The sequence below is a fragment of the Pieris rapae genome, chromosome 11 (assembly GCF_905147795.1).
Source record: "Pieris rapae chromosome 11, ilPieRapa1.1, whole genome shotgun sequence".
In the NCBI taxonomy this organism is placed as follows: Eukaryota; Metazoa; Arthropoda; class Insecta; order Lepidoptera; family Pieridae; genus Pieris; species Pieris rapae.
The window spans coordinates 9339809-9352132 of NC_059519.1; the positions used below are offsets into that span (position 1 = coordinate 9339809).

Sequence of the window (12324 nt, forward strand, 5' to 3'; positions counted from 1 at the left end):
AGGTTCTGTCGCTTTTGAGGTTTATTGAATGATATTAATGAAGTTTACAATATAGTTTATGAACTTTAGTGGTTTCTAAAATAGATTATCTGATAAAATTTAATTTTAATATAATAACTAACCTTAAAATGTGATAACTAAAATATATTATTAAAAGTCCCTTTAGGCAAGGTTCCGAAGATACTGGCGGCGTTCCCCTTTTGAATAGCTAGACCAATTCTTTATCCGCTACCTCGGACATTAGGAGCTTAGACCCCTGTATTTGCAGGCTTTAGCTTTTTCAGCCGTATCACAAGCCGCACCAGCTCTGTTGTTGGTTCCATGAAGATGGGAAGGGACCAGTGTGTCTGAACAGGTGGCATCCCATACCAGCACCCGGCTTCCATGGAATCAAACCAGCCCAGTCTAACAGACCTAGTTTAAGGAAATAAAAACGCTTTTTCGGAAAGACTAAATGTGACGATCTCTTGCTGCGTTTCTCGTCCACAAATCTGTTAGGAGAATTACTATAAACGAAATTTCATTGGTTATATTTATTTATTGTATTTTTGTTAATGACTTACTGTGTCTTTTAATCCTATCTAATAATAGAGTGTGTAAGAGTTTCTTGAGTAAAAAATACAAATATTTTATATTAAGAATTATATAAGTATATGTTACATTTATGAACTTTATTCAATTCAATTCTAACGTAACTTAATGTACACTTGACATGAACGTAAACGTGAAAAAAGTGTTTGTACTTATGTAAACGCGTTAGAAATTATACTTCTTTGGCGTATGAAAATATTATTAATTATTATATTTTATTGTTCATTTATACGATATTATTTCTCTTGTATCCATCGAGTACAAGAGACAGGAGTTTTGAAAATAGACAGTGCACTTTATCGGAACGCACACATGCAAACTCAAGTTTGATCAATAGAGATTTGCTACCGTGGTTGTGGTATCTAAGTGTGATCGTCCAAAAATAAATCCTATAATACATCAATAAAATAATTACACGTACAACATTTTTATCTAGTAATTTTTGATTAATCCACGTAATCAAATTTGTTTACTATCAATACTTATCGTTGTTCTTATCATTTAGTTCATTTCAGTTGTGACTATGCTAGAATGTGGTCGTTAATTTTTTTATTTATTTTTTCTGTGACAGCAGAGGATTCTAAGACTGTAAAGTTGGATTCAGGATGGGTGGAGGGAAAGAAGTATTGGAATGGGGATTATTATGAATTCTATGGAATCCCATACGCATCTGTGCCAACTGGTAGAGATCGGTTTAAGGTGAATATTTGTGAATAAAAGTATTATGTTTAAGAATTATAGTATTTAAAAGTTAATGAGGCTAAATAACTTAAAAATTACTAACTTCAATTATTATAGTCGAAGATAATTTTAATATACAAACATCTCTAAGAAGAAATTCGCAATTTGAGTGCATTTTACAATGTGTAAAGATATTTTTATTTCCGGGGATCATTTCATGTCATTAAATGACAACTAATTTCAATGCTACAGTAAAAGATTATTATTTCTAATTGTAAAGATGTTTTGACTACCGGGAAGTATGATGATTTGAAACAGTACACATACAGATAACATAATTATAAATTATAATCAATTTCAGGCTCCCTTGCCTGTAACACCTTGGGAAAATGTACTTTCCGCCAGTGACACCAATAAGCGCTGTAAGCAGTGCTATCACACTGATGCTTCTGATGAAGACGTTGTACTTGATGGAGACGAGGACTGTCTCGTTATAAATGTCATCACTCCATTAATAGCCAGTGAAACGAATCCGGTACCCGTTCTAGTTTACATTCACAGTGGAGCATTCTCAGGTGGTACTGGAAATATGGCCAAATTTACTTACTTAGCAAGGCACGACATCATTGTTGTAAGCTTCAATTACAGAGTAGGAGCTATCGGTTTCGCCTGTTTAGGTAATGAGGAAATACCTGGTAATGCTGCGTTAAAAGATCAAGTTGCCGCTTTGCGTTGGATAAAAAGGAACATAAATAAGTTTGGAGGAGACCCCGATAAGATAACTTTAGCAGGATTCAGTGTGGGTGCATCTATGGCAGAACTTCTTGCGCTGTCAAAGGCTTCGGATGGATTAATAAATCGTTTAATATTAGAAAGTGGTAGTGCGCTAGCCCCTTTTACAATTAACCGAGATCCAGTAAGTACTGCATGGAATATAGCACAAGCAATGGGTTACAATGGTACTGCAAATATAGACGAGTTAACTGAATTTTATCTTAATGCTAATATTAAAGATTTAGCGCTCAAGAGTTTAAACTATTTCCTACCAAATAGTACATTTGGTTTTGCGCCATGCATTGAAAGAGACCAAGGGCTTGAAAGGATTGTAACTGAATCGCCACTCGATACTTTAAGAAAAGGAGAATTCAAGAAAATACCAGTTTTAACTGGTTTCTCTAATATGGAAGGTTTGAGTCGATCAATTAAGTTTGGAACATGGAGAGAAGAAATGAATGAAAATTTTGCTGATTTCTTACCAGCTGATTTAAAATTTAAGACTGAGGATGAAAAGAATGAAGTTATAAATAAAATTAAAAAGTATTACTTTAATGACAAGGTAATTAATCACGAAAGTCTTAAGAACTATATAGATTACTTTTCAGATGTTATGTTCAAGTATTCTATCATGAAATCAGCTCAACTACACTCTTCTATGTCTAATAACCCTGTGTATTTATATGAATTTTCATATGTTGGAAAACTAAATATTCAACACAATTATATGGATAGAATAAAAGGTGCGAGTCATAGAGATCAAACTGCGTATATCTTAGATTTTTACGGTTTTACAAATAATTACAAAGACTTAACAACAAGAGATAGAATGACAACAATGTGGACTGACTTCGCTCAATATGGGTAAGGGTTTTTTTGTTTAAAATATCGAAATATAATTTTACAAAAATTAATAATAATAATTTTAGTTAGAAAACGCTTTCCCAAATTCGCACTGGCATCAGGTTTCTTGTGTTAGGGTAAAATATAGGGCAATGCCTGTGTAATGTTTGTAACCTTTTATCGTTATGAATAGTATATTTTCATTAATTTTAAAATTTATTTCCAGAAACCCTACTGAATATGAAAGCGCACTACTTACTGTGAAGTGGCCATCTTATACAGAAAAATCACCAATGTATTTAGAGATCAACAAAAATTTGCAAGTGAAAAAAGGACTTTTTACTGAAGGATTTAAGTTTTGGGACCAAATTTATAATAAATATCATTGGAATCCCCAACCAGTAAATCCAGAAATAATACTACCTAGAAAAGACCAAATTACAGCTGAAGTCCTAAAAGCAGAAACTAAAAAACAATCACTTCCACCTCTAAAAGAAAGTAACAACGATGAACAAGATAAAAAAGGAAAGCAACTAATTTCTGATAATATTGAAAACACAACAGTTAACTCAAGTAAGGGACAATCTAAAAATAAAGAAAAGGAACAAAATACTTCAGGTGAAAACAAAATGGATAAACAGCCCACACTTAAAAGTACTACAATTAAAACCAAAAGAGGAAAAGATGGTAAAATTGTTAAAGAGGTTATAACTGAGACTAATCAAAACACTGAAAAAGCTGAAGATGATACTAAAGATACGAAAGATATTAAAGAAAATCCTCAAAATGAGAAATTAAAAACTGACGAAAATATCGAAAATCAGTCAAAATTGAAAAAAACTACAACTAAAATTAAAAGAGGAAAAGACGGAAAACTTGTTAAAAAAGTTATAACTGAGACTTATCAAAACGGTAATAAAGTTCAAACTGAGACTGAAACTAAGAACACAAAAGATAATAAATAAAATCCATAAAATAACAAATAAAAGATAGACGATAATGTAAAAGAAAATCAAGAAGATAAAAACTAAAACAAAGGGAAAAGAGAACGCCAAAAAAACACAACAGTAACGGTTGCAGCTGTTGTATAACATTACAATAGTTTTAAATGTTGTGTAAGTACTAAAACTTCGTATTAAATTTATTTAAACGAATTAAATAATAAACAATATATAATAATATTGTTTTTTCGATCGTTTGAAACTTCTGATTTAAATATGTTTATTATATTTTAGAAAGCTAAGCAAAGGTTTGGTAGTTCATAAATAACTTGAACTTGAACCTTGTACGGTAAAACCCTAATACTGCAATGACATTGCAGAATTACCCAGACCCAATTAAACATTATTAGATTCAATTCGATTTCAAAAAATTCTTTATTCAATGTTCAATTAAAATTAAAAGTGCTACATGTCCAGTGTACATTAATTCCTGGAATGTAACAAACTTATAACTAACACGTTTTATTAAAAGCCGTATTGCTTTTTTAAAAAACTTATGAGAAGGAACAGATACAAACTTCTGATAATAAAAATGAAATTCACATTGTGGATAATCATATTTCAGATACTTATTAATAAAGCCGCTAATACTCGAGCCAATTTTCCTGCATACTCGAAATTGATACCTTAAATAGCTTAATGAAAGTTGGTAATCCGCCACCTAATTACCTCTCTGCCTCTCCCAGGCCACATCGGGCTATGTGAGGCACGGTGCTCGTGTCATCGGAACATTTCCTGGCATCCAATATTGACATGGCTCATATACAGAGTGTTTCGTTTAAAATTAAATTAATAATTAAAATTTATTAATCATATACGCGTAGTTTTATATAAAAGTATTAGACAGACTGCTAATAAAAATATATTAGGGAATAACAAAGACAATTAACGGGAAAAGAGGGTAAGAAGTGGTTGTGCATTGTATATGTTTTGAAATTGACGTTGAGAGCTGTTACATATCTGACATAAATGACTTTTAGTATAAAAAATTCAATTAAATAAGTAGAAATAGTGTAGTAATTATATTTTACTTAATAAAATGTTATAATTAAACAATAAACCACAAAAAATGTATGAAAAAACATAATACATTTGGGTATGTCAAAAAATTAAATGCCATAATTATGGGAGTAATCCTTAAAATATTTCTTACATAAACGTTTCATTAAGCTTGAAAAAATATAAAGTGAACATCCTGTATAACAATCGGAGCATTCCGGAAACACCGATGTTAAGCAAACCGAACCGAGATTCTCGCGCCAGGAATAACGTCACTATACTCTCTGCGGAAGTCTATTTCTCCTATGCCCATTATTATTTAGGTATAAAATAGAACGCAGATGCGGTACCAATGAATGTATATAAAGTGTATAAAGCTTACATACTATATTTTCTATTAAGGCAAAAGCCGTGTTCCAGTATAAAAAATATGGCGTAGCTGTAGTTGATAATAATAAATAGTACGACAACTATCGGAATCGTCGATGGAAGTTGCATGGTAGCCTTGCAGGTGTATTACAGAATTAAAATGTATCATGTAATACTCGTATCCCGCATCTACCCCAAATCTAATCCAAACCCCAAAATGTATTCGTACAAAAATGACAGGACAATTTTAAATTCTGCCTACGTTTTTCTAAATTGACAATACAGAACGATTGGTCGTAAATTAAATAAACTCACAATGGGGCGTTAAATAGTACTCGAAAACCTTTCAATTTCCCACTTGTCATTTACAATGGGACTGTGTGATTGCTTCTTTATACGTGGGGGCTCGTAATAATTTGTATCGAGAAAGAAAATACAGGATGTTTTTTGCCAGTATGCCAAACTTACTTACGAATGTTAGTAAGACAATAATTGTTTAAATTTGAAATGATTTATTTGAAATGTAAAAATTCAAAAGTTCAGCGATATACTGCTTAAATAGATAATAGTTTTCATTATTTATTAGATAACTGATTCATTTATGTATAATTCATCATCGAACGATTTACTGTATATTGTCTCTCAACTCCCCCCCCCTTAGTGCTAATGTTATACTTAAACGGTCCCAAAATGGTTAATAAAATTTGATGATAAAAATATATTTTTTGCTACCCGATTAACCTAGATGTCTTAATTAATTATTAAAGAGTTAATATTACTATTCAAAAGTAAAGAAACTCGAGAATTAATTTTCTTAATTATAGCTATAGGCTGTACTTGCTCAGCAAACCACAACCTAGCACTCAGGAATATTAAAATAACCGCATATTTCAAAAGCTCGGCTTTAATCTAGAATCCTAGAATTTTATTTCATAACTTGAATTACACCTTGGCTCTGAATATAAGCGGAGTTAACTGTAGCAATTAACAGTAAAATAAAGATTAAAAAGATTTAATATTAAAAATATAGTGTAATGTTATTAATCAAATATATTTTTTATGTCAATCCTAAAAAGCCCAACAACGCACTTATCCTCGTGCAATGTGAGTGTCCATGGGCGGAGGTAACACCAGGTGAGCGTCCTGTGAATTTGCGCCCTATTACAGAAAAATTAATAAAAACTCTACAAACAATAAAAGTGGCAAACGCAATCCACTTGCACTATAGTGAGAACAAAACACGTAGTCCGTCATTTAATTTTTTAAACCCAAAATGTTTGAACCACTGCAATCCTAGTTATATTTAATGTTTTGGTAACTAACAGTAAAGCAATATATTGTCCACGTCAAATACCCATAAAGTAATTAAATCGGAAATTAGTTTTCTAAGCGATATCAAAAGCAATCGTCTAGACTGCGGTGACGCTCAGGAAAGCTATAAGTACAGGCATAAAACCAGGTTTTATTCAGCAGATCTAGTCGAAATCTGTAGGTGGCGTTAAATGAGACTTATTAAAAAAAGAGTGTATTTTTTTGAAATAGATGGCATAAATATGTGTGTCGCAGTAAAGTAGTTAAATCAGACAGTTAATTGAATCTCTAGACAGTTAATTAAAGATCGATATTCAATCAATTCACTAGCATTTTGATTTAAATGAAACAGCGTTGAAAACGTTTAACTATCTGTCTGACCGAAAGATTAAACATGTAAAACAAGATGGCGGTCACGAAAACAGCTGCTTACTTTTAGAGTATTTCTTTGGGCAAAGTGGTTTTTTGATTCAAATTGTGGTCCTTGGTGAAATTGTAAACTTGTAATAGACTCCGCCATGATTTTTTCGGTGTAATCGTAACGAACTGAATGCTTAGAAATTCCGTGTTTTGATTCATTATAAATAGTTAAGTTTGCACTATTACCTATATTTTTCACGTTTTTCAGTTTTTCAGTAACTTCAACATTCCGATTTCAAAAATTTTTCGTATGACACACCTAATTTGATTATATAAGTGCTTCTGATATTATAAGAACAAAAAGATAGAAATGTGTAAATAAGGTTCTTGATTGTTCTGAATGAATTATTTAATTACATAAATCGCTATATAAGAACATCTGTAAGCAGCTATCCTTTCTATCTAACAATAAATGTTATTTAACTAAATAAGTTGCTCAAACAACTCAACATGAATCCAAACCAGTACAATGTAAGTATATCTTTAGTAAAAACCAATTCCCTGCATTTCATTTGTATTTGCGTTTTTGAATCATCTGCGATTGTCGTTTCAATCGGATTGTGGTGTAGATTAAAACAAAAGAATCGTCGCTCCTGTTTCATTTCATTTTCAATTATTTGGGGTGGTATTTGATCTGATAGGTTGTGTCGTAATAGTTTAATTACGAAAGCGTAATTAAACTGAAACGTAGGTAAAACGTTCATGACACGAGTGACATGACACATTTCAGAGTAAAACGGTGTCGGTTTTTTGTGACGTTGTGCGCGCATCGTAAAAGTTTACCCTCATAATTTTACCTTAACGCGCCAATCGAAGTATATGTTTAGAAAGCTACCTATTCTGATTTATTTATTTTAGCAAACACACACTTCCGAATCCATTATATATCAGTTGAATATTATGAATGTTTTTTTTTTATTAAATCAGGAAATCAAAGATTATTTTAGTATGTGGAAATGTTTCCACAGTGGTAAAATTTGAATTTAATGCTTTTCATGGGAAGATAATTTTATATATATTTCCATTTTCTTAATAATATGTATATATATTATAAAGCCTACAATTCTCTTTCTATATCTTCATTAAGTACGAACTATGTATATTAAAGTATATGTATATTATATGAAAGTGGTTAATTGTTACAAAACTACATATTATGCCTTCATACATTTTTCACAGACTAAAACATTCAACAATAGACTTCACAGTAATTTAACATGACACGAAAACTATATTCTACGGCCATTTTAACTCAACTGAAACAGTCGTATCCTCCAGAGAATAGAACTATTGTCAAACTCGTTCCAAGATATTTGCATTTGTATTTTAATATATTTTGACACAGCGTAGAACAAAATATAATATTCTAATAATATTGTTAGTATTGGACTAAAAATGAAGCTTTTTATTTCCTCTATTTTTAATGATAATGACTGCTTTTATATACTTTAATATATAGTAGTTACTTAGCTAAGCAACTTTAAGCTTAATATACAAATTACGCGTCACGTTGTTTGACGGTTTGGACTCCTAAACTACTTAACCTATTTTAATCAAATTTGCACTGTGTGCAGTTTGATCTAACTTAAAAGATATGATATACATAATTCTACTGTAACGTGTGTATGTGACTGAACTCCTCTTAAACGTCTGAACCGATTTGAATGATTTTTTGTATGCGTTTGTGTGAAGCCTGGATGGTTTGTTCACAAATCAGCCCGGCAGATGGCACTGAAGTGAGAACTCTCATGCTTTGCTTCTAATCGCTTGAAATATCATGCAAGACGTCTGTCAGATCCGCTGATATGCATATATAATCTTTTTTTTAGTTTTTTAATTTATATTCTTGATAGGCAGTTAACGCTCATCTGCTTTAAATCAATGAAATAGACGCTTAGATGTCTTTGCCTACATTTACACGCGTCCTAAATTCAATCAAAAACAAGATCTACAAAAACCATCTCTCATCCCTTAAACCCTTTTAATCATGATAAAACGTCTTCATTCATTTCATTTACAATTGTGAAGTTTATGCTTTCGGAACCGTCGTAAAACAGTAAACACGTCACTGAAAGGGTTCACGAATTCCGTCCCGTTTAGCGGTTACTACACTCATTTGAATTTTACGTTTCCTTTTAATATTCTACTTTGGGCGTACACCTAACCTTTGTACTATATAGATTAAATATTGTGAGATTATATTTGTATCTATGTGATTTTGTAGGGTATACAAAAAAATATCTGGTGAAATTTCGGTCTCAGATTTCTGTATCAGTTTCATGATCATTTGTTAATATAATAGGCAAGTAGGCAGCCTGTGCTTGACACACATTTTCATACTTATTATTATTATTTTAAAGCCGCGACATTTGGTAATATTATCCTTTATAAGAATAAAAATAAGTAATTACAATTATTTTATTTTAATAATTTTTTTTTGCCCTCGAACATCAAGGAGGAAAATCAGATACTTTTAAAAAAAAGAGTGTGTGTACTTATGTACACGCGTTATATAAAAATAACTAAAATACATTAACGATAAATATTAAAATTAATCAAAAAGATTTTATTTAAATAAATAAATTATTAGTAAACACTATCACCGTCGTATATGAAATTGATTTAAAAACACCAAAATAATATTTATTTATTCACACTATTTAATTGTACTGTTATGAAACACGTGTTCTAAATATAAAAATACTAGAATATACAACTTGAACATAGTTATCGATTTCTATGCCACCTAGACCTAACTTTACGATGTCGAATTTAGGTGTTATAACTTCAAAAATATGTTATAGGAATACATGTGTGAAAATATAAGAACTTATGAACTTGTGTCATCCAGCTGCGCTATCCCGATTCATGCAAATTCTTCACAATCTAGAAGCCCGCCATTTTGAAAGTCGCACGGGTTTTTACTTAGGTATACGGAGAGTTTATCGCCAAATGTTGAAATTAATAAAAAGGAAATCATATTTTTCACTAAAGGACTTTTTCTTTCTTTACTGTAAAATCGAGTTTACTCTGTGATTTAGATGGACGAGTACTTTAGTTAAAGCTGTCTAATTAGAAGCCTTTCTAAAAATAAGGGCATGTCGCCTGTAATGCTTTAAGTAAAAATGATAAAACTTTTTTTGCAACTACAGTTGTAATCCGGTCTCTGTCTAATCCGGCACCCCTGTAATCCGATATGATCTATTATTTATTATTAAATATATTTTGACACGCTTCGCCGAAGCATGTTTAAAATTGAATTTTATAATAAAAAGTAAGCTCTCTATTGTGTTGTATAATGCGTATGCGTTATATGTATGTATGTACGTGAGAGTACATAACGCATAGAATCTTATTGGATTTGTAATTTGTCAAATTACAAGGTACTCTTTAGTAAAAAATCCGGAATATAGGCGTTCTTAAGGGGTACTCTATAATCCCACAAATTCTATACTCTGACACTACCCTGCAAAATGTTTGTCGGATTACAGAGAGTCCAATGTATCCTGAAATCCGCCACGTAGCAGCCCTGAGCATCGTGGACAAGTAAACCGAACTGACAACTTCGACCCTTTTATATTTGAAAGGGTTGACGCAAAAACTTCATTAGTATTCTGAGCTCAGGTGTTTTAGGGTTGGTGGAATTTATAAGATTTTCCATGTTCTGCAAAAAGAGGGATAAATCAGAAAATTAGAAGATTAATTAATTATTAAACCCGTTCGCTTTGAAGAAGACGATAATGTAATTTACTATGTAAATTGGAGCATTACATTTTTTTATTACTCTAGTAATAAAAAATGTAATAAACATAGAAAGCATGTCTACATGTTTTCTATCTTTATGATGAGATACATCAGGAGGTAGCAATTAAATAATACACTCAAAATTTATTAATATTTTATTTATTTATAAAAATACATACAGTATCCTTATAGTACTAAACTAAAACGATGAGGTCGAAAAAAAATGAAATATTATAAAATAAATACTAATAGGTATTAAAAACGTAACAATATCGCTACTGAGACAGATATACAAATACTTTGCTTATGCAAAACAAAACTAAAAATTTCTAATTACTCTTATGAAATAAAAAGTATAGTAATAAACTGACAGCACAACAGTAAGTCCTATAAAATAATATTAATATTAATCCCTTAAAATGTTATTCTAATATTGTGATCTCATGCGTGAAGCAAGACAGCCTCAATCGGAATAGCAGAAAAGTAGAGCTACCAAAAGGTTGTTAAAAGTAAAGGCATAATACGTTTTTTACGAAACAAAACTATTTTAGTAAATAAGAATACTTAATACATTTATGTTTTTTCGGCTTGAAAGCTACTAAATAAAAGAGTCTGCTGTGGAAGTTTAGACGAACCGAAGATAAATAACAATAATACCTATAGAAAAATATTATGTTTTATACGCTTAAATCTTTACTCTACGCCACACCACACACTGCAAAAATGTTAAGCCTCCAACAAGTATTTTCAGTGGTCCAAGCGAATTGACACATTTTGACAGGCGTCCTAAAATTGAACTGACAACCTGTGACAGATCTAATTCGTTGTACAGCTGAATAACGCAAAATCTTAATAGGGTAAAATTATTACAGACGTTTTAAGTGCTACGGTATCGATAACTGCTCTTAATATTTTACTTAATAATGAAAAATATACAAAAGAACTATTTTCACTATTGAGTAAAGTGATTAATTAATAATATTATCCTATTAAATGATGTGCCTAAGAGCAACTATTAAAAAAATTTCAAACACCATTGATAATTCTTATTAAGTACCTACATTAAGTTACAACATGGTTTAGATGAAAAAAGAAACGTCGATTACTACTTGAAAGTACATTTTGCACAAGAAATTTATTTTGCTTAAGGATTTTACATGTATGAAATGCGTATTACCATGTGATGTAAACTTCTTGCTTGCAACTATCAGCCATAAATTGATGACATTGTCAATCTGTTTTGTTAGTGACTTTGTCAATGTATCTAATGTAACCAAAGCAAATTTTACTGTTAATTTTAGCTTATTACTAAACTACTAGCTTACGCCTTATATTCATTAAAGGTTTTGTCTTATAGCACCATGTTTCATATTATTGTTGTACATTATCACAATCTTAAACTGCTATGTGGCACGTGTCAAACCCATAACGGTTCAATATAATGTAAATTGTCAGGCGAGTTGTTGGAGGCAGTTAAACATTCTTGCAAATTTGAATCTTATTACTATGTATAAATAAATACCATTTTTCGTTTGCATTATGTATTTCTATTTTATTTTCGGTTTATTTGTGCCAACAATTTCTTAAATTT

The 12324-nt window shown here is 30.9% G+C and overlaps 1 protein-coding gene across 1 annotated transcript; it reads left to right on the plus strand.

Annotated features, from left to right (window-relative positions):
- The first annotated feature begins 327 nt into the window (after positions 1-327).
- On the plus strand, positions 328-4055 carry LOC110995359 (esterase E4). Its single transcript, XM_022262486.2, has 5 exons — positions 328-341; positions 499-596; positions 1082-1290; positions 1634-2910; positions 3116-4055. The coding sequence occupies exons 1-5, from the start codon at positions 328-330 to the stop codon at positions 3852-3854; spliced, it is 2337 nt and encodes a 778-aa protein (XP_022118178.2). The 3' UTR covers positions 3855-4055.
- Positions 4056-12324: the final 8269 nt, after the last annotated feature.